This window comes from Oncorhynchus gorbuscha, linkage group LG15 (genome assembly GCF_021184085.1).
Source record: "Oncorhynchus gorbuscha isolate QuinsamMale2020 ecotype Even-year linkage group LG15, OgorEven_v1.0, whole genome shotgun sequence".
Taxonomy (NCBI): domain Eukaryota; kingdom Metazoa; phylum Chordata; class Actinopteri; order Salmoniformes; family Salmonidae; genus Oncorhynchus; species Oncorhynchus gorbuscha.
This window is the reverse complement of record NC_060187.1, coordinates 36012562-36035891: the sequence shown is the minus strand read 5'-3', so window position 1 is coordinate 36035891 and position 23330 is coordinate 36012562. Positions and strand designations below refer to the sequence as shown.

The 23330-nt window shown below is 43.5% G+C and overlaps 1 protein-coding gene across 2 annotated transcripts; it reads left to right on the top strand.

Annotated features, from left to right (window-relative positions):
• The first annotated feature begins 11793 nt into the window (after nt 1-11793).
• On the top strand, nt 11794-20309 carry abhd17ab (abhydrolase domain containing 17A, depalmitoylase b). 2 transcript variants are annotated; one of them, XM_046300971.1, is made up of 5 exons: nt 11794-12763; nt 12965-13338; nt 14943-15137; nt 15531-15710; nt 17296-20309. In XM_046300971.1, the coding sequence occupies exons 2-5, from the start codon at nt 12968-12970 to the stop codon at nt 17519-17521; spliced, it is 972 nt and encodes a 323-aa protein (XP_046156927.1). In that variant the 5' UTR covers nt 11794-12763; nt 12965-12967; the 3' UTR covers nt 17522-20309. The 2 variants fall into 2 exon arrangements, with proteins under 2 accessions (XP_046156927.1, XP_046156926.1); XM_046300970.1 differs by having other exon boundaries at nt 11795-12763; nt 12962-13338.
• The last annotated feature ends 3021 nt before the right edge of the window (nt 20310-23330 follow it).

The window sequence follows — 23330 nt, the reverse complement described above, 5'->3', positions numbered from 1 at the left end:
CCAGACCTGGACTAAAGCATCCGCCAACTCCTGGACAGTCTGTGGTGCAACGTGGCGTTGGGGGATGGAGCGAGACATGATGTCCCAGATGTGCTCAATTGGAATCCGGTCTGGGGAATTGGCGGGCCAGTCCATAGCATCAATGCCTTCCTCTTGCAGGAACTGCTGACACACTCCAGCCAAATCAGGTCTAGCATTGTCTTGCAGTAGGAGGAACCCAAGGCCAACCGCACCAGCATATGGTCTTACAAGGGGTCTGAGGATCTCATCTCGGTACCTAATGGCAGTCAGGCTACCTCTGGCGAGCACATGAAGGGCTGTGCGGCCCCCCCCAAAGAAATGCCACCCCACACCATGACTCACCCACCGCCAAACCGGTCATGCTGGAGGATGTTGCAGGCAGCAGGAAGTTCTCCACGGCGTCTCCAGACTGTCACGTCTGTCACATGTGCTCAGTGTGAACCTGCTTTCATCTGTGAAGAGCACAGGGTGCCAGTGGTGAATTTGCCAATCTTGGTGTTCTCTGGCAAATGCCAAACGTCCTGCACGATGTTGGGCTGTAAGCACAACCCCCTCCTGTCGACGTCGGGACCTCATACCACCCTCATGGGTGGAGGTCATTTTGCAGGGCTCTGGCAGTACTCCTCCTGCTCCTCCTTGCACAAATGCGGAGGTAGCGGTCCTGCTGCTGGGTTGTTGCCCTCCTACGGCCTCCACATCTCCTGATGTACTGTCCTGTCTCCTGGTAGCGCCTCCATGCTCTGGACACTACGCTGACAGATACAGCAAACCTTCTTACCACAGCTCGCATTGATGTCCCATCCTGGATGAGCTGCACTCCCTGAGCCACTTGTGTGGGTTGTAGACTTCATCTCATGCTACCACTAGAGTGAAAGCACCGCCAGCATTCAAAAGTGACCAAAACATCAGCCAGGAAGCATAGGAACGGAGAAGTGGTCTGTGGTCACAACCTGCAGAACCACTCCTTTATTGGGGGTGTCTTGCTAATTGCCTATAATTTCCACCTGTTGTCTATTCCATTTGCACAACAGCATGTGACATTTATTGTCAGTGTTGCTTCCTAAGTGGACAGTTTGATTTCACAGAAGAGTGATTGACTTGGAGTTACATTGTGTTGTTTAAGTGTTCCCTTTATTTTTTTGAGCAGTGCTTGAACTCTCTCTCTGCAGCTTTGCTACTGAGAATAAAGCATGTTCTGCCAGTCCAGGCAGGACATAATTTAGTGTTTTCCTTGAATGCCCTCTTCTGTTCCATAAAGCCAACAGTGAACCACCTTGTTCCCTAACCACCAGCAGACCACTGATATATGCTGAATGATAACAGAACTGGTTGGCAATTAGTCCAAGAATTTATATATGTATGTGTAGTAATGTTTTCATAACTACCCTAAAGAAAGAACTGCCGTGGCACTGCTTTCTTTTCCTTGTATTTTCTTTCACCCACAGGTAATTCCTGTGTCTTTGAACAGGGGGTGGAATTTTAGTCATAGGGCTAAAATCACTCTGAATGACATGTATTCTAGTGTCATTCTAGGTTGCTTTCCTGTTCCTCCTGACTGCCCACATTCGGTGAATCCATAGACGGACAGACACAACCCTTAGTACCAGTAATTTGGACATGTCTCAATCCTCGGCCAAGGGCCTTCGTGTCCCTGTGGTTGTTTTCAGGATTGGTCACACTAGTTTGGTTCCAAATAATTAGTGGCAGTGTTGCATTTTTAGGTGAATCAAACGTTTCATAGCGAATGTCATTGAAAAAGAGTTGTGTAGAAAAAAGCAAATACTGAAAAACGTCACGTGTGACACCTGGCAAAACAACGAGGCCCTTTTGAGAGAAAGTCTGAATTGAATGAGCTCTCTTATATGAACAGGAAAACATTGGGACTTGACGCCAGGCACCACAGGTTGAAATTACATTTTTGCATCTACTGATTGAGGTTTGTTGGTATTTTTGGTCCATTTTATGATTTGTATTTTCACAAAGTAAACTATTTCAAACTTGCTGAAAACGTATAATTTCTTTAGTTTGTCATACTACTGTCATCAAAATTGTTATTAATTTTAACCACAAATGAACACGCATCATTAATTTCTAAACCCATTTGATAAGAGATTTACAAACTGGACTTTCAAGGGCTGTTGAATGGGTTTAAATAGACTTTTGGTGTTTGGTAGTCTTCAGTGTATTTGCCTTTAACTGTCATTTCCCAAAAGTCACTTTTCCCACACGCCAACAAATTTCTCAGCTTCAGAAGCATCTGCGTTCACCAAATGTTGTGTGGTTATCCTTAGATACATTACATGAGCAAAGATATGTGGGTACTTGCTCTGCGAATATCTCATTTCAAAATCACGGGCATTAATATGGAGTTGGTCCCCTCTTTGCTGCTATAACAGCCTCCACTTGTCTGGGAAGGCTTTCCACTAGATGTTGGAACATTGCTGCAGGGACTTGCTACCATTGTGAGGTCAGCCACTGATGTTGGGCGATTAGGCCTGGCCCGCAGTTGTCATTCCAATTCATCCCAAAGGTGTTGGATGGGGTTGAGGTCAGGGCTCTTTGCAGTGAAGTTCTTCCACCCTGATCTTGACAAACCATTTCTGTATGGACCTCGCATTGTGCACGGGGGCATTGTCATGCTCAAACAGGAAAAGGTCTTCCCCAAACTGTTGCCACAAAGTTGGAAGCACAGAATTGTCTAGAATATAATTGTATGCTGTAGCATTCATTTCCCTTCACTGGGAAACATGAAAAACGGCCCCAACCATTCCTATTGGCACTATACATTGGGGCAAGTAGTGTTCTCCTGGCATCTGTCAAACTTAGATTCGTCCATCCGACTGCCAGATGGTGAAGCGTGATTCATCACGCCAGAGAACGAGCTTCCAATGGCGGCGAACTTTACACCACTCCGGCCGACGCTTGGAATTGCACATGGTGATCTTAGGCTTGTGTTTGGTTGCTCGCCCATGGAAACCCATTTCATGAAGCTCCCGACTAACAGCTGTGCTGAAGTTGCTTCCAGAGGCAGTTTAGAATTCAGTATTGAGTTTGAGCTTCAGCACTCCTGTTCTGTGAGCTTGTGTGGCCTACCACTTCACGGCTGAGCAGTTGTTGCTCCTAGACGTTTCCACTTCACAATGACTGCACTTACAGTTGACCAGGGCAGAAATTTGGCAAACTGACTTGTTGGAAAGGTGGCTGAAATAGCCGAATCCACTAATTTGAAGTTGTGTCCACATACTTTTGTGTAAATATAGTGTATATTCTCCAGGCATGCCCAGAGGGAATTGTTTATATGCTGTCGTTTAAAAAATAAAAATAAAATCTAGTTAACATTTTAATTTGGAAGAATGTTCCAAAAATACATTTATCTACATGTCTTTATTATTTTACAGATTGAAAGATTGATAACGTATTTATCCACAATCTTCTCTGGCCAAGTCCGGTCGTGGTTATCTTTAACAAAAATATTTATTCGGACTTCGTCCATTGTCCAGAAAAATGTATTTGTCTTATGCAAATATGAGCATATTTAATGATATCACCTTTATTTTATGGGTTCAGACTTTCCTCTCGAGACAGGTTAATCCTATAAAAAGTCAAACATTACATCACTACCTCCCAATGTACTGCAGTACATTCAATGGACAACACTTAATACAGTAGCCTATTGTTGTACAGCTGTACCCTATCTTTTTTCTGCTGTGTTTCTCTGACTCAGCCAAATGCTTAGATGTAAGGTATCCAGCTGCGTGGTTCTGGCACCGGTTCTGACTGACCTGTTCTTATAAATTGATCTGTGGATACCGTACATCGGAATGGCTTGAATTGAGCGACAGCCCTGGTTCTCACAGAAACGGTATTTGTTTTCTGAGGTTCTTATAAATTGATCTGTGGATACCGTACATCGGAATGGCTTGAATTGAGCGACAGCCCTGGTTCTCACAGAAACAGTATTTGTTTTCTGAGCCTGTGTGATGTAGGACGTTAGACCTGAAACCACTTCATGCTGGGATGTCCCTCCTACCACTTAATTCGCTCTTCCGACTGATAAACTCCTGGCTGAACCCTACATCACAGGCAAATCATATGCCTGCAATCCTTATATCGTAGTGGTTTCATAGATGAACGAGGTTAATGAGTGGCGCAGCGGTCTATGGCACTAAATCTCAGTGCTAGAGGCGTCACTAAAGACACCCTGGTTCGAATCCAGGCTGTATTGCAACCGGTCGTGATTGGGAGTCCCATAGGGCGGCGCACAATTGGCCCAGCGTTTTCCCGGTTTAGGCCGTCATTGTAAATAAGAATTTGTTCGTAACCAACTTGCCGAGTTAAATTAGATGAAAGGTGAGTTCAGGAACATATGCCATGTTTTTCTTGTGTGGGCCTCCCCTCTCTCTACGTACTCACTTGGTCCTGTCTGCTCCCCTCTCTTCCTTGCTGTCTGAAGTTCTGCTTTCCTGGATCTCCTACATCATTACAGAGATGGCATACTATCTGCAGTAGCAATATGGAGTATTCTGAACAGACCAACACACACACTTTGAACAACAGGCATTTTTACCTAAATTGAGCTAAAGGTTAAATCTGGGATAATTTCCCCTATTCCTTAATTATAAGCAGTTCTCTCAATCTTAAACTTGATTAACATTCAACTGTCTTACCTGCCACTTATTTTGTCTCCAATGTTTATTGAAAACATACATTTGCACAATGACCACTTGTATTTGAGACATTGTTCGTTTTTGGTTAGCTATCTAGCGAATTTTAGCAATAGTGGCATTGACATGAAATGAATCAAAACACCTCAAAACAAGACATGGTATCAATAACATGATGAAACAAGCCATTTATGAGTCCCCACATGGCAGTGTCATTCTTGCTAGCAATCTGGCCATCCAGAATCACAAGACTGACTTATGGCCCATAGAACAGCGCACATCGTTTTTGTGACATCAGCCAAACATCGGTTAGCTAGATGCTAAATAATTGTATTGTAAAAAAAAACACAATCTACTCACGTTAAATGTATTGAACCTTTTTATTTAACTAAGCAAGTCAATTAAGAACAAATTCATATTTACAATGACTGCCTACCAAAATAAAAAAGACCTGTGGGAATGGGGGCTGCGATTTAAAAATACAAAAATGTTAAAATATGTAGGACAACACACAAATCACGATAAGAGAAACACTACATAAAGAGAGACCTAAGACAACATAGCAAGGCAGCAACACAACATGGTAGCAACATTGGGCACAGACAACAGCACAAAGGGCAAGAAGGCAGAGACAATACATCAGGCGAAGCAGCCACAACTGTCAGTAAGAGTGTCCATGATTGAGTCTTTGAATGAAGAGATTGAGAACTGTCCAGTTTGAGTGTTTGTTGCAGCTCGTTCCAGTCGCTAGCTGCAGCGAACTGAAAAGATGAGCAACACATGGATGTGTTCTTTGGGGACCTTTAACAGAATGTGACTGGCAGAATGTGTGTTGTATGTGGAGGATGAGGGCTGCAGTAGATATCTCAGCTAGGGGGCAATGAGGCCTAAGAGGGTTTTATAAATAAGTATCAACCAGTGGGTCTAGCGATGAGTATAGAGGTGACCAGTTTACAGAAGAGTATAGAGTGCAGTGATGTGTCCTATAAGGAGCATTGGTGGCAAATCTGATGGCCGAATGGTAAAGCACATCTAGCCGCTCGAGAGCACCCCTACTATAAATTATGTCTTCGTAATCTAGCATTGGTAGGATGGTCATCTGAATTAGGCTTAGTTTGGCAGCTGGGGTGAAAGAGAGTGATTACAATAGAGGAAACCAAGTCTAGATTTAACTAAAAGTCTAGATTCAATAAAAATAGCAGCACAACATTGCTTAGAATCAAGGGCCATGGTGACATCATTGAGGACCTTGCAGTGACACATCCATAACCTGAGTGAAAACCAGATTGCATACCAGAGAGAATACTACAGACATCAAGAAAGCCAGTCAGTTGATTATTGATAAGTTTTTCCAACACTTTTTTGATAAACAGCGCAAATTAGAAATAGACCTATAACAGTTAGGATCAGCTTGATCTCCCCCTTTGAAATAAAGGACGAACCGTGTCTGCCTTCCAAGCAATGCAAGCCTCCCCAGAAAGGAGAGACAGGCTTGGCGATGATAGGGGTAGCAACCTTAAAGAAGAAAGGGTCCATCTGACCCAGATGTTTTTTTTGGGGTTAAGTTTCCGAAGCTCATTTAGCACCACGGACTCAGTGACTGCCTGCCGGGAGAAACTTTGTAGTGGGGCAGGGGAAAAGAAGGAGAAGCGTCGGGGTTAGTCACATAAGAAGGGGTGGGAGATGAGGCAATGTTGGACGGGCAAGGAGGCATGGTTGAGTCAAATAGGAATCCTGACTTAATGAAGTGGTGATTAAAGAGCTCAGCCATGTGCTTCTTGTCAGTAACAACCACATCAACAGTAATGGACATGGGAAGCTATGAGGAGGAGGGTTTATTCTTCAGATCTTTAACTGTTTTCCAGAACTTCTTGGGGTTAGACCCACAGAAAGAGAACTTCTCCTTAAAGTAACTAACTTTGGTCTTCCGGATAGATTGAGTGCACTTATTTCTCATTTGCCTGAACGAGTGTTTGGAGTCATACCTTGTGGGATTGGTAATAATCTGAGAAAGATTTGGAGAGTCCCATTGCTTTAGGACTTGGTCAGCATGTCCCAGTTTAGGTCACTTAGCAGGACAAATTCAGACTTAATGTAAGGGGGGCAGGAGAGAGCTTAGGGCAGGTAGGATACAGGCCGGTGCTGATGGAGGATAGCACCCAGCAACAATCAACTAAGAACTATTTGAAAGTTTAATGCTTAAAACCAGCAAATCAAATTGTTTGGGGACAGACTTGGTGGAGACAATCAAACACTGAAGGTGATCCTTGGTAAAGATTGCCACTCCCCCACCTTTGGAAGATCTGTCTTGCCAAACAAGGTTATAAACAGAAAGTTTAACATCACTATTCAGAACACTCTTCCTGAACTACATCTCAATACTGACCAACATTTGGATTGGAGCTGTGAACCCACACTTTCAATTGATCCATTTTAGGTAATAAGCTTCTAGTGTTAACGTGCAGAAAACCCAGGCTTTTACGAGAGCAGAAATCAGTGAAGCAGATATCAGAGCACAAGTCAGAATTGAAGCTTGCAACAGTAGATGGGCCGGGGTGTACATGCACATTTCCTGATATCATCAACAGTAATACAATCAAGGCACGGCATAGGACAGGAAGAGCTCTTACAGTGCTGATTTATGACATCTGAATGTGCATCAGATGGCAACAAGATCATATTGTACAGCAATTGCATCAGGTAACATGAATACAAAGCAAGGGGTGGTTAGGAATAGGATGGGGAGGCCAAAAGTCTAAGTAACCAATGGAGAGTCAGAGTCCCAAGTGTGAGAACAGTCTGTCCAACAGTTGGTTAAGAAAGTTTGTAGTCAACAAGACATGCAGGAGTCATGAGGCAAAATGCACAATAAAATTTTTAAAAGATATATATATATATATATATATATATAACGTCTTTGGGCTAGCCATTGTAAGTTCAGAGTCACTCGCCCCAACAGTGTGTGTGTGCTGGAGGTGAACGAAAGCTCGAGTGTGGTGGGGGTACCTGTACCAGAGGGGGAGACAGGCAAGGGCAGATGGTGAACAGATTGCCAGATGGAATCCAAGCAGCAGTGCAGCAGGCAACGGGAGTAGGTGTCACACCCACTTGGGAGATGCTTTTATTTCTGGAGGAAGAGTTCTTGTAGAAAATGCCAGTGAATGGGCTTCAAAGACTCCTGCGACTTGTTGGACCCAAAGGCCTCAACACCTGTCACTTTACTACACCTCAGTGCTAATTGAAGTTGTTTCTGGTCTATCCTAGCAAGCCTGGCAGCCTTAACTCAGCATTCAGTCCCCATAAATTAAAATATATAATTGTATGTTATTGTAAACTGGTCTTTTTTTTCTCTTGGCTTTCAAAATAGCATCAGACCAAACACTACTCACTCAGATCAAGGTTGGATAGTGTCTTCCGGTCTCTGCTGTTTGTTTGCTTGAGCACCCTCCGTATAGCTTGGGAAAAGGAATCCTTGGTGGCAGTAATCCCTCCGGGTAATTTTGGGGAAAATGAAGTTGTAGGTTTGGAGTTTTGATCTGGAATGAAGGCCATGCTGTGGAGGGTAGCATCCTGCATATATCCCTGCTGGAAATGCAAGTTTATCTAACTCCAAATCTATAATTTTCTAAAAAACATGTTGAAAATGTGAAAGCTCACATGCATCTGTTTCTCTCTCTTTTTTCAGTTTGCTATATCTTAATGTGTGGCCATGAACACACGTTTCCATAGTTGTCAGTCACCCAACATTGATCCCTCAGCAGCATTTCACACTACACACAAAGAGTTAGCAAATACACAGAGGCCAAAGAAAAATATTGGAGCCCAAAGACAATATATTGCGCTGAGAGCCGTCTCACAGCATCAGTTTCCCCAAAAAATTATTCTGAAAAATAATTATTCTGTGCCAGGAATATTTCATTATGGAATTCTCCTAGAACAACAGTTTGCTGTTGTGTGTGTGAGGTTGAAGAGACAAATTTTGGGTGAGTTACACCTCTTGCTTCTCTTCTTCTTCCACTCCTGCAAATACAACAACCGTCTGTGTTTGATGAGCTGCATCTCTCGCCAACTTTCAATAGACGTATGTCCATCTTCTATAAATTAATTTGAGAAAAAATTAACTCAGCTATCCAGCTTTGTTTTTTCAACAGATAGCTAGCTAATTGAGTTGCCTTTACCAAAAGTAGCTAACATTATGTTAGCCTTAAGTTAACTAGATAGTTTATTAGTCATTTTTAGCACATTTGGACAGTTTTTGATTAGACAATAATTGGTAAGTTAATGATACTTTATCGGGTGGTGAACAGAGTTCCAGCAGTTTGTTTCAGTGTCCAGATATCTAATCAATAACTGTACTGTCAAACCCCTACTCGTAAAATGTGCTAGGTTGCTAATGAAGCAGCACTGCTAATGTTAGCTAGACTGGGTAGTCCCTCACGTAAATTACACTGCTCAAAAAAATAGAGGGACCACTTAAACAACACAATGTAACTCCAAGTGAATCACACTTCTGTGAAATCAAATTGTCCACTTAGGAAGCAACACTGATTGACAATATATTTCGCATGCTGTTGTGCAAATGGAATAGACAACAGGTGGAAATTATAGGCAATTAGCAAGACACCCCCAATAAAGGAGTTGTTCTGCAGGTGGTAACCACAGACCACTTCTCAGTTCCTATGCTTCCTGGCTGATGTTTTGGTCACTTTTGAATGCTGCCGGTGCTTTCACTCTAGTGGTAACATGAGATGGAGTCTACAACCCACACAAGTGGCTCAGGTAGTGCAGCTCATCCAGGATGGCACATCAATGAGAGGTGTGGCAAGAAGGTTTGCTGTGTCTTGTCAGCGTAGTGTCCAGAGCATGGAGGCGCTACCAGGAGACAGGCCAGTACATCAGGAGACGTGGAGGAGGCCGTAGGAGGGCAACAACCCAGCAGCAGGACCACTACCTCCGCATTTGTGCAAGGAGGAGCAGGAGGAGCACTGCCAGAGCCCTGCAAAAGGACCTCCAGCAGGCCACAAATGTGCATGTGTCTGCTCAAACGGTCAGAAACAGACTCCATGAGGGTCAGACGTCAACAGGTGGGGGTTGTGCTTAGAGCCCAACACCGTGCAGGAAGTTTGGCATTTGCCAGAGAACACCAAGATTGGCAAATTCGCCACTGGCGCCCTGTGCTCTTCACAGATGAAAGCAGGTTCACACTGAGCACGCAACAGACGTGACAGAGTCTGGAGGCGCCGTGGAGAACGTTCTGCTGCCTGCAACATCCTCCAGCATGACCGGTTTGGAGGTGGGTCAGTCATGGTGTGGGGTGGCATTTCTTTGGGGGGGGGGCGTACAGCCCTCCATGTGCTCGCCAGAGGTAGCCTGACCTCCATTAGGTACCGAGATGAGATCCTCAGACCCCTTGTGAGACCATATGCTGGTGCGGTTGGCCCTGGGTTCCTCCTAATGCAAGACAATGCTAGACCTCATGTGGCTGGAGTGTGTCAGCAGTTCCTGCAAGAGGAAGGCATTGATGCTATGGACTGGCCCGCCCGTTCCCCAGACCTGAATCCAATTGAGCACATCTGGGACATCATGTCTCGCTCCATCCACCAACACCACAGACTGTCCAGGAGTTGGCGGATGCTTTAGTCCAGGTCTGGGAGGAGATCCCTCAGGAGACCATCCGCCACCTCATCAGGAGCATGCCCAGGCATTGTAGGGAGGTCATACAGGCATGTGGAGGCCACACACACTACTGAGCCTCATTTTTACTTGTTTTAAGGACATTACATCAAAGTTGGATCAGCCTGTAGTGTGGTTTTCCACTTTAATTTTGAGGGTGACTCCAAATCCAAACCTCCATGGGTTGATAAATTTGATTTCCATTGATAATTTTTGTGTGATTTTGTTGTCAGCACATTCAACTATGTAAAGAAAAAAAGTATTTAATAAGAATATTTCATTCATTCAGATCTAGGATGTGTTATTTTAGTGTTCCATTTATTTTTTTGAGCAGTGTAGTTAGCTTATCGTCACTGCAGCTTTTGAGTCAATATCTTGAAATGTAAATGACAAATCTTGCTTACTGTGAGGTCAATAACTCTGAATAACATTCTCATGGGCTATAATAGTAGCAAGCGAACAAAGTTTACCTCCGGTTCTCCTTCTCATTTTTGTCTCTCTCCCCCAGAGAATGAACAGTCGCCCGCGTGCGCCAAAATATCATTTATTTGGACGAATCAAAATTCACTTTGGAAAATCACTTTGACTCCGCCTCCTAAAGTACACAGTAAAACTGGCTTCAGGCACCACTAAAAGGGCATGGCAGGCCGGCGCTTATGTTTGGAGTGTAGCCTGGCTTGTTTTACACCACCCCAGCAGGGCAAAAGACTCTGGGCTGAGACCAAAGCCCGGTCTGGTGACTTCAGTTCTTGCCACTCCTGTCATTTACCCCATAGATGTGACTTCGGTTTTGGAGATGGAACACTCAACCATTAATGGTGATTGTATATCTTGCCTTTCATCTGTTTTATGTGTGTTGAGTTACATTTACTATTCATATATCACCTATGAGACAAAGCTTCTAACTTCCATGTTCTAACGTCTATATGCCAGCCCCCTTAGTACCTCACGACAGGAAATCTTTTCTCACCAGAAGAATGCCAGAGCTGCTTGTCAGTCTCCCTCTTGCCTCCTTCATTCCTTCAAGTGTGGTTACTGTTTTCAAGAGTAGACCTTGATTCATGGCCGTTTCTTATGAAGTCCTAAGAATGATTCAATGGATCTTTACAAGCAAGCCCACACAAACCATTAATGGTATTTTACAAAGATAACATTGTCACTCCACACAGGAATATATTTTCATTTAAATCAACAAGAGGATTAATTTGAGATAGAAAACAACAACAATTTAATAAATTGAACAATAAGTGATTCACATGTCATGATTGTATATTATTATTGTATATACCCATGTCATCAGCCCATCTGATCTGGTAGTTAGAGAAACAGTAGTGATACATTGCTCATTGAGTGTATCTATTGAGGTCTAAAAATTATACTGTACGTTGTAATCTGTTTGATAACATTACGAAGTTCCCCCCTCTTATCATTGGAAGCTGCCCTCTCCGTCACGTCCTGTACCTGTCATTTCCGGAGATGAAAGAACACTGCACATCCAATGGATTAATAAATGACAGTAGCTGCTAATCATTTCAACCCCTAAAAAACGATTTGATTATCAAAACGGATATTCGTGACGCTTGTTTTTGTGTTTGTTCCCAGGCTATATATTTGCGTCGGTGTCCACAAATGACTGTCCTCCTAAAATTTGTGTTTTCAGTTCTGAATAACTAGCTAGCTAGTTTGCTAGCTACCCAATGCTAGCTGCTTAGCTGATACATTTCTGTGACCTAATTTAGCTAACGTTAGCTGGCTACTTAGCGATACAAAATGTGTTGAAAATTAAGCTTTGATTTGGTTTCTGTGGTTAAAAAGAATATTGTTTTTGTGTGTCGTCATTAGCATTGCCGGGATGTGTTTACTTATTCCTTTGCAGGCACGACTTCACGCTTTGAATCATTTTGCTGTACTAACGTTAGCAGTAGAAGGTCAATATTGTTGATGCCAGCTACAGCTAACTATAGTGGAATACTTCTCAACAAACCGTTAGGCCTATGCGCAATGAGATGTAAAGCTACTGTTAGGCTATTCGATATGAGATGTAAACAGAGTGGGGGCTTCAGCTATCCAGATTCACAGTTGTTCATTAGTTAGCTAGCTAGTCATTAGCTAACAGGAAAAGTAGCCATACCCAGTGTTGGCTGAAGTTAACCTTACTCGAACACTTGAAAACACCTCAATAATAACAATACTTGGAATATGGATTTCATGTGGACTTCAGCCATACTACAAAATCACCTGATTCTACTTTCAAAATAACATTTTCAGACGACCGTCTTAATTTCAGATTTTTGCTGACAGGAAAACTTTCATGTTTTGTTTTGGAGAGTAGGGGTTGTCTTTGGATCAATTGTTTTTTGCATGTGTTCTAGTTTAATATTTTTACAAATAGTATCCTCTCACAGGTAGGCATAACTTTTTTTATTCTTTAATATAAAATGTGTTAGTTTTATTGTTAGTTAGAATTGACGATAACGACTTAAAGTATTTCTGAACAATTTTAACGGTAGCGTAATTGTAAATACAACTTTGCATGTCACATTTTTTGGTACTCCTTTGTTTTGAAATCTGATCAACATACAATGTCGTCTTTGCCCCCACAGTAGAAAATGAATGGCCTATCTGTCAGTGAGCTATGCTGCCTGTTCTGCTGCCCTCCCTGTCCGAGCCGTATTGCCGCCAAGCTTGCCTTCCTGCCTCCTGAGCCTACATATTCCCTCTTGCCGGACCTCGATGGGTCTGCGGCCCCAGGGACAGCAGGATCAGCGGGGCTGAGATCCAGGGGAGGGGTACCTGGAGCAGCTGTAGGGGGTTCAGGCAGCAATGGTCCTGCAGAGGGCAAATGGAAGCTCCACCTGACAGAGCGAGCTGAGTTTCAGTACTCCCAGAGAGAGCTGGATGCTACAGAGGTGTTCTTCACCCGCTCCAGCCGTGGCAATCGAGTGGGCTGCATGTACATCCGCTGTGCGCCCACCGCCAGGTTAGTCACGCAGAACAGTGTGTGTGCACGTGCGTGTACCTTTGCTGACCATGTGTCCCACTTCCTCTGAACTCGCCCCTTTTCCTCTCGTCTTCGTTTTGTAATGCCATTATTTTTCCACTCCCTTGTGTCCTATTTCCTTACTTCCTGTACTGGCATCCTCATTGTGTGTGGCTATCTCAAATCTGTTCTCTTCCTGCTTCCGGCATTAATTTGTTTAGGCCATCTCTTTTGACCTACAAATACCATTCTACTTATTCTTACCCCAATTTATGCTAAAATGTTTGCCTGTGGTTCTGCCAGGTTTGTCAATTTGTCTTTGATAGTCTGGTTGGCTGAGTTTATACCTCAGTATGTCTTCATTGTATGACTTCAGGTAGCAAAATTGTTTCTCTTGTTGTGTTCAGTAATCAACTAAATTGCTTTGCGAAGACATGGACTGGGTCTTGTTACACTTGAGTAATATCAGTGTCACGCATGCAATGTAATATGTATTCCTTGTTCAGGGTCACATTTTGAGCAAAACACCCAAGAGCAAAGATAACTTACTGTATGGGAGAGGCCCAGTCTATTTAAAGAATAGAGAGTATCCAGTTGCTTTAGGGAGCACAGTTCACATTCATGAATATAAAGCACATGGATGATGCCTGGGGTATAGCAACCCTATTATTTGTGTAGTACAGAACAAGCAAAAAGACCTGCTTCAAACTTAGGGAACTAGTCCTCTCTTGAGTCTGTGGCCATAACCAATTTACCTTATACAGCATATTCATGTCCCATGCAAAGAGGTAATTCCGGAGGTTTCGATGGAAATCTGCTGTTCACACAATGCAGGTTAGGATAGGTAAAAATACCAGGTAGAGTCCACAGCCGCAGGAAATAGGGGTGTTGGTGGTGCTGCAGCGCCCTCTGATAAATTTTAAATACATTTGCCAAAATTATATAGTCTAATTACTCCTGTCTGTAGCCTACAGACATCAACAAAATCATTCAAAACACCAGAGAGACTCAATTTGGGCAGACAGCGCCTAGTACTTGTTGCTATGCAGCCATAGAAATATAATCTATAGAAAGGCTTTGGAATCTCTAACCCTGGCAATCTGACTGGTAAACTCATGGGTACACTCACAATGGTTGCCAGTCATGACTTGAATCTGAACCTCCATTCTATGGATTCTATTTTTGTGGTTGTGTCTGAAAGTGAACAGCTATAATCTGCCTTTTGCACATTTCTAAATACAATCATGGGAAAAACATAGTTTATAAAGCAAATGCCTGCTGCTGAAAATAGTATACTAATCTGTCTATATAAACTACCAAATGTTTTCGCAACAACTCTACACTCAACTCTCTGCATAGGAGCATTAGCCATCACCGGTGAGTAGCCTATCTTCATTATTGGGTGAGTCGGTGCCACTCGATAGTTTATTAAGTAGCCTGTACTATAGCTTATTTATATTTCATCCTAATATTGTTCAATCTTTGTCTCCTCTCTTTTCATTGGCTTGGGCTTTTGGTTGCACCCCCAACTCAAAACATCTTCCCCGCGGCTATGGTAGCGTCCATCTTTTTAACCTAGTCGTTGCTCTGTGGCCTCTCACCAGGTTTACAGTGCTGTTCTCCCATGGTAACGCGGTGGACTTGGGCCAGATGAGCAGCTTCTATATCGGCCTGGGCACACGCATCAACTGCAACATCTTCTCCTACGACTACTCCGGCTACGGTGTCAGCACAGGCAAGCCTTCCGAGAAGAACCTCTACGCTGACATTGAAGCTGCCTGGCAGGCCCTGCGCACACGGTACATACGGCACCGCCACTTCGATGTCAGTGTGGGAGACCTTACAGAGAGAGGAGGAGGGGTGGTGTGGGTGGAGTAATTTCACACAAGAAAGGGCTCATGCAGCTAATGGACTGTCATTAGATTGATGGGATGCTGTGCTATCAACGGCTGCCCTTGGATGGATGTTACGAGTTATGGAGCTACAGCTGGTTTTTGTATTAGGCGTGCCATGTTCACAGACATTTGTTACCTGTCAACTGCTGAATCTATGTGATGAAAATATATATTATCATTCCATATTATCACAGTTTAGGTTTCATAGGAGTGATTTATGTTCAAATTGTTGGCCACTACAAGCTTTTGCTTGACATTATTGTATTTTTATTCCACTCTCTTCCTGGTTGTGATCAGATATGGCATCAGCCCAGAGAACATAATCCTGTATGGGCAAAGCATTGGCACCGTTCCCACGGTTGACCTGGCATCACGGTATGAGTGTGCTGCTGTGGTGCTCCACTCCCCTCTCACCTCTGGCATGCGGGTGGCCTTCCCAGACACCAAGAAGACATACTGCTTTGATGCTTTTCCCAAGTGAGTCATCAACCACACCTTCCTCTTATCTCCATCTTCACATTATTGCAGACTTGTCAAGATTAGCAGATCATTATAGAACTAGAAATGTCAGTGAAAAAATATTTCTGTCCAACTAAAAGAAGAGCTGCAATCTCTTTCATAGCTTCCATGTATTTTATTATTCAAATCAAATCAAAATCAAATGTATTTATATAGCCCTTCGTACATCAGCTGATATCTCAAAGTGCTGTACAGAAACCCAGCCTAAAACCCCAAACAGCAAGCAATGCAGGTGTAGAAGCACAGTGGCTAGGAAAAACTCCCTAGAAAGGCCAAAACCTAGGAAGAAACCTAGAGAGGAACCAGGCTATGTGGGGTGGCCAGTCCTCTTCTGGCTGTGCCGGGTGGAGATTATAACAGAACATGGCCAAGATGTTCAAATGTTCATAAATGACCAGCATGGTCGAATAATAATAAGGCAGAACAGTTGAAACTGGAGCAGCAGCACAGTCAGGTGGACTGGGGACAGCAAGGAGTCATCATGTCAGGTAGTCCTGGGGCACGGTCCTAGGGCTCAGGTCCTCCGAGAGAGAGAAAGAAAGAGAGAATTAGAGAGAGCATATGTGGGGATGCCAGTCCTCTTCTGGCTGTGCCGGGTGGAGATTATAACAGAACATGGCCAAGATGTTCAAATGTTCATAAATGACCAGCATGGTCGAATAATAATAAGGCAGAACAGTTGAAACTGGAGCAGCAGCATGGCCAGGTGGACTGGGGACAGCCTCTCTCCCTCCTCCCTCCCTCCCTGGGGAATCAGCCTTAGTACATAATGGAGTCATCTCTCACTCTGCATCAGATCATAAGCAGGTGTCAGAAACACTGACTCCTCCAGTCATTTGTTGTATCATTGCCTGTTATTATGTCAAATGTGGTTGTGTGGTATCTGAACCATTAAGATCACATGCTGGTTCACTGAATAGGATTCCATGACAGTCCAGTACCAGGCAGTGCAGTGTGGGAGTAGAGTAGGTGGTGGGGAGGGAGCTGGGGATGCCTCTTATCTGTGCTGAAAGCCTCCGGTGTTCTCCTCCACGCTCCTGAATTCTCCCGCGCCTGTTGCCCAGTTGGCACTCCCCAGCCCACACAACACTCAGCTCCTATACTCAATACTCAATACTAATCTAGTCAGAGTGGACTCCAAGTGAAGTGATACTAGCTTGGTTCAGATCTGTATTTGCTGTTATGTGGGGGATGGAGGACTCTCTTCCATCTGAACTAGCAGATGGAGCTGATCTGAGAGAGGCATTTACATGCAGCAGGATTGTGTTCTCATTATTCTCCCCTTCCTGTCCTGTTTGTCCCTCTACCTGTTAGAGAACAGTTGCTGCTCAGTGCTCAAGGCTGCAGGGCATTTTGCACTAACTGGCCATGCTAGAATAGACTGTACAATGCTTTCTATCCACGGTTACCCTTTAAGAACATACCTGCCCATTAGTTGTAAAAATGTTGTTACATAATTCCTAGCGTACATTGCCGTCTAGGGACTACCTTTGCTTCCCTTATCCCCAGTCACTAACTCCTTTGCCCATTGTGTCTCTGTCAGCATTGAGAAGGTGTCTAAGATCACGTCACCGGTGCTGATCATCCACGGGACTGAGGACGAGGTGATCGACTTCTCCCACGGTCTGGCTCTGTTCGAGCGCTGTCCCAAGGCCGTGGAGCCACTTTGGGTGGAGGGGGCAGGACACAACGACATCGAACTGTACAGCCAGTACCTGGAGCGCCTGCGCCGCTTCATTGGCCAGGAGCTGGCCGCACAGCACGCCTGAACACCCCCACACCGCCTCCAGGCTCCAACACTCCTCTGGCTCTCCTCTGTTCCCCTGGCTCTCCTCTGTTCCCCTGGGTCTCCTCTGTTCCCCTGGGTCTCCTCTGTTCCCCTGGGTCTCCTCTGTTCCCCTGGGTCTCCTCTGTTCCCCTGGGTCTCCTCTGTTCCCCTGGGTCTCCTCTGTTCCCCTGGGTCTCCTCTGTTCCCCTGGGTCTCCTCTGTTCCCCTGGGTCTCCTCTGTTCCCCTGGGTCTCCTCTGTTCCCCTGGGTCTAAGTGGGTCAGGAGGAGTGGATGGCTGGGCTCTCAGAATGAATGATCCTTCACCTTTTGGGGCGGCTTTGTCTGGATGTGCGGCAGCCCTGTCTTTTAGTTGTTTTCCTATTTTTCTGTCTCTGTTACCTGTCATTAATCCTGGTCAGAGAATCTATTCCACCTCCCGCCCCTTGGACAGTGCAAGAATGCACCCAGGCATGGAGGACTCTACCTTCTGCCTGTTTTATTTCTATCTGTCTAAAGCCCCTCTCTAATACCCCAGGCATGGAGGGCTCTCTACCTTCTGCCTGTTTTATTTCTATCTGTCTAAAGCCCCTCTCTAATATCCCAGGCATGGAGGGCTCTCTACCTTCTGCCTGTTTTATTTCTATCTGTCTAAAGCCCCTCTCTATTACCCCAAGCAAAAACAACCTTAAACAGGTTAGGTGTTCTAAACACATGTACTGTATATCATCTTCTGAGACGTTTACACATGATTCAATTTTAACTAACAACCCTAACATGGGCAAATCATTGAGTAATGAAAGTCTGTTTTGAGCACTGACATTTTGGTATTTAATTTGAATGGGGAATGTGTGTATTTCTCTTTTCTAACACAACGATGACACTGAGCCACTACTTTACAAATCCTGTGGTGTTGACGTATGAGTATAACTGTCCTATTTGAAAGCAGGTTTGTTGCTAAGGTTTCTTGTGGAGTCTTTTTTCTTTGCTCTTCTCTTTCTCTCCTGTCTCATCCTCTCTTCATCTGTCTCATTTACAATTAAGCTGTCAGATTAATAGTCCATGTCTATGAATAATTTCTTTCATAGACAAATCTTACGTTTTTATAATTATTAAGCATGGTTTAATTCTAATCTAAAAAGTGATTAGAGCATAAGTAATTTTTAAAAAGTTGCTGAATATTGCTTTGTCTAAAGTCCAAAATCTCTCTGCCAAATTAATTGTTTCAAAAGCATCATTAAGTCGCTAACATCTCTAAGACGTGATTGATTTCTAACTCTGCAACCATTCTCATGTTTCACTACCTGATTCATATTCTACAGTAGTTGTACTACAATTGATGTTATGAACATGTGAGTTTACCTTTAGAACACAAACTAAGTCCTGCCATGTTCTCTGAGTTAAGGAGGCATTAGTTGGCCTTTACTCACACAGAACTCAATTCACATCTTACTGGGTTTCTATATGGGATGTTTTCCAATGGATTTTTAAAATCTTTGTAAGTGATTTAGAGTTGTACATATTCAATTTCACTTGAGTTATTTAATTCCTCTAAAAACACAAAATCATTGTAAATTACTAGGCTTATGCTGGTAATGGCCATTCGCATAGTAAATTGGGTCAGGTCAGTTGAGATTAAGCTGGTTAGGATGGATTAAGTATTAACTGAACTTGCTGCTAAAGATGAGGATAAATGGATTGAAAAGGGTCAAACCCTCCACATCCATTGTATAAATTAATGCTGCTTAGTTTGAGGGGAAATGTAACAGTCATACATGTTATTTTACGCTGTACAGTGGAATGGATCCAGTGATGTACAGTACTCTTTGCTGGTGTCATGTTGCATGTTTGATTGGTTGCTCTTTTGCTTCATGTTAGGGGTAATAACACTTCGTTATAACACTAGTAGAGCTATGGAATAAGATGTGCTCTAATTTATTATTCACTAGCAGGCTCCCTTTTCAGCTCCAACTAGCCCTTTTCACTGACTTCCTACTGTTGCCACTCTATTTCAGACAGACTTAAGATTCCACAATTTCTGACCGACTGTGTGAAAGTCGACCGAATGCCCAACTTCCCTGGCATACAGGGTCCACCACCACTCACAAGACAGTGGAGGTCCTTTGTTTGGGTTGGGTTTTGGGGGAGTCAGGATTACTTGTACACAGCAATCAAATTTTAACAGTAAATGTTCTGTCTTGAACAAAGCATACCTCTTATATTGTTATGTTCATCAGAACCAAAAAAAGTCCATCACCCATAGGACATGGGTTTATTGTCCATCACCACATAAACAGTTAGGGAACAAAAGTTGTGCGCCCTGAATCAGCCAGGATATGCTCTTTGTTCAAGCTGCTAATAGTTTGGTTTGGGACAGCTTAAGCGTGTTTACTCTCTATGGACGATTGTATGGAGAATACAAGCAATACAGCAGATTTGTGTGTGTCTGGGTGGCCTGAGAGAGGATTGTGTGTAGCGGATGATGGACTGGACTTCGAGTGTGAGGAGTTCCAGACACACATTCAGAGCTTTTGTTTAAAGAAACTAAGTTATAGAAATGTATTTTTTATTCAAATGTGTTTACTATATTACATTGTTTGCAGATTGTTTATTTTTTTGCTGAGGGTTAAGGATCCAAGTGGATGATGGGGGTTGGTATGTTATTGTATCCAGTTATGCATTGTTTATTATTTACAACTTTGTTATATTTAGTTTAAAATGTTTTCCTCACCCCCCCCACCTCCCCAAAAAAACATCTTCGAAAATAAAATAATGAATTGATCAAATTTGACTTCCATGTCTGACTTAATTTCTAGGATGTTTACCCCATTTGGTGTAGCACAGCTCTCTGTAAATTAAAGGTTAAGTCCACTCTATTCACCAGTTTCCCTTTCATCTCTGTGATTCAGCTTTGGCATGCTGTAAAGAAAGAACAGAATGAGTGTTGGATCAGGTTTCAGAGGACTAGTCTACCAGATGCTATACATATACTGCTGGTGGGTGACCAGGTGACAGGGCATTGTATTGGGGAATGGGGAGCGCATCAAAATAGGCTTAGCTATTTATCTGTGAGAAAAAGATTCAAATAATCTGTCTGTTTTTATTTTTGTAGTACAAGCCCTTCCAGTCTGTCCAACCTCTCTTCGCAGGCTAGGATGAAGAGTAAGGGGGTGTAGCACTGCCAGATGGGATTTAAGCGCTGCTCCCCCTTCCCGCAAACACACACACACATTTCTCCCAACTCTTTTCAATGGGCTACATACATTAGCACACAGTCTCTGTCACACAAATGTGCTTATCGCTTTGCACAGAGATTAAGGCAGATACAACAGCACTCCCCTTCTGCCAGGCTGCAAACAGCACAATAGGAAGTTAGAGACTGAGTGACTCACTGTAGCAGTACAATCACATCCACTGTCACCGCCTTGCACTTATACAGTCTACATGGACCATTCATGCATCCATGTTAACTTAGACATGCAACTAGCAGGTTGCTACTAATAATAGTACTGCTACTACTATTGCAAATAGCAAGTGTGTCCTTTTTGCTAGACAGAGCAGTCAGAACTGTTCATACATTCTTTACATAAATTAATGGAAGATGTTACAATTTTATTAAGTCAATATAGGCTGTGTCTCCAATATTTTCTATTAATGTCACTGATACAGATGGCTGAATAAACCATCTTGCTGCCACCTGGCATATTCTGCCAGATCAGCGCTCATGGAGGAAAGGATTGTGGACTCAAATTAAAATTATTGAGCCACAGCCGACCCTGTTGCGGGGCACATCAGATGTATATATTAAAGTGAAGTGTCGTTTTCCAGGAAATAGCCTTGTAGTTTTTTAACTTTTGTAGGCTTTTTGAATGGTATACAATGGGAAAAAAGTGGCAGAAGTAAATTCCTCAAACAGGAATATAATTGTATATATCTTAAATTACCTTCTTTTCACAAGTTTGATGACATAATCGTCAAGCCAATTCAAAAGATTAGGGGACAGGACCCGGAAGTATGACTTAGGACAACATTGTATACAGTGACCTCCGTAATTATTCAGACAGTGACAATTTTGTTGTTGTTCTGCCTCTGTACTCCAGCACTTTGGATGTCAAATTCTACAATTATTATGAGGCTAAACTGCAGACTGGCAGCTTTAATTTGGGTATTGTCATCCATATCGGGTGAACCATTTAGAAATTACAACACTTTTTGGGGACCATAAGTATTGGGACAAATTCACTAATGTGTAATAAAGTGGTCACAAGTTTTGTATTTGGTCCCATATTCCCACTCAATGATGACATCAAGCTTGTGACATTTGCTGTTTGTTTTGGTTGTGTTTCAGATTATTTTGTGGCCAATAGAAATGAATGATAAATAATGTATTGTGTCATTTTAGAGTCACTTTTGTTGTAAATAAGAATAGAATATGTTTCTAAACATTTCCATGATTACAGATAGTCCTGAATGAATCGCGAATAATGATGAGTGAGAACGTTAGACACACAAATATCATACCCCAAGACATGCTAATCTCTCACCATTACAATAACAGGAGATTAGCATTTTGGGATGGGAGATGATATTTGGGCATCTGTAACTTTATCACTCATCATAATTCAAATCAAGACCTGAAATTATTTTTATTTAAATTTTACCTTTATTTAACCAGGCAAGTCAGTTAAGAACACTTTCTTATTTTCAATGACGGCCTGGGAACAGTGGGTTAACTGCCTGTTCAGGGGCAGAACGACAGATTTGTACCTTGTCAGCTCGGGGGTTTGAACTCACAACCTTGCGGTTACTAGTCCAACGCTCTAACCACTAGGCTACGCTGCCACCCCGCCTTTGGACATGTCATAGAAAACTGTCACTAGCATATTGGATAAGAGGGTGTGATTCTGCAACCACGGGCACTTCTATGTCCTCGGGTCAATTTTGGGGATTTTCTAAAAAATGAAACAAATACAAATATTTGTATGTTAGGTTCACACTGGAATCACCCCATACATTTTTAAACACAAAATGAGCCTCAGTAGTGTGTGTGGCCTCCACGTGCCTGTATGACCTCCCTACAACGCCTGGGCATGCTCCTGATGAGGTGGCGGATGGTCTCCTGAGGGATCTCCTCCCAGACCTGGACTGAAGCATCCGCCAACTCCTGGACAGTCTGTGGTGCAACGTGGCTTGGTGGATGGAGCGAGACATGATGTCCCAGATGTGCTCAATTGGATTCAGGTCTGGGGAACGGGCCAGTCCATAGCATCAATGCCTTCCTCTTGCAGGAACTGCTGACACACTCCAGCCACATGAGGTCTAGCATTGTCTTGCATTAGGAGGAACCCAGGGCCAACCACACCAGCATATGGTCTCACAAGGGGTCTGAGGATCTCATCTCGGTACCTAATGGCAGTCAGGCTACCTCTGGTGAGCACATGGAGGGCTGTACGGCCCCCCCAAAGAAATGCCACCCCACACCATGACTGACCCACCGCCAAACCGGTCATGCTGGAGGATGTTGCAGGCAGCAGAACGTTCTACACGGCGTTTCCAGACTGTCACGTCTGTCACATGTGCTCAGTGTGAACCTGCTTTCATCTGTGAAGAGCACAGGGTGCCAGTGGCGAATTTGCCAATCTTGGTGTTCTCTGGCAAATGCCAAACGTCCTGCACGGTGTTGGGCTGTAAGCACAACCCCCTCCTGTCGACGTCGGGACCTCATACCACCCTCATGGAGTCTATTTCTGACCGTTTGAGCAGACACATGCACATTTGTGGCCTGCTGGAGGTCATTTTTTCAGAACTCTGG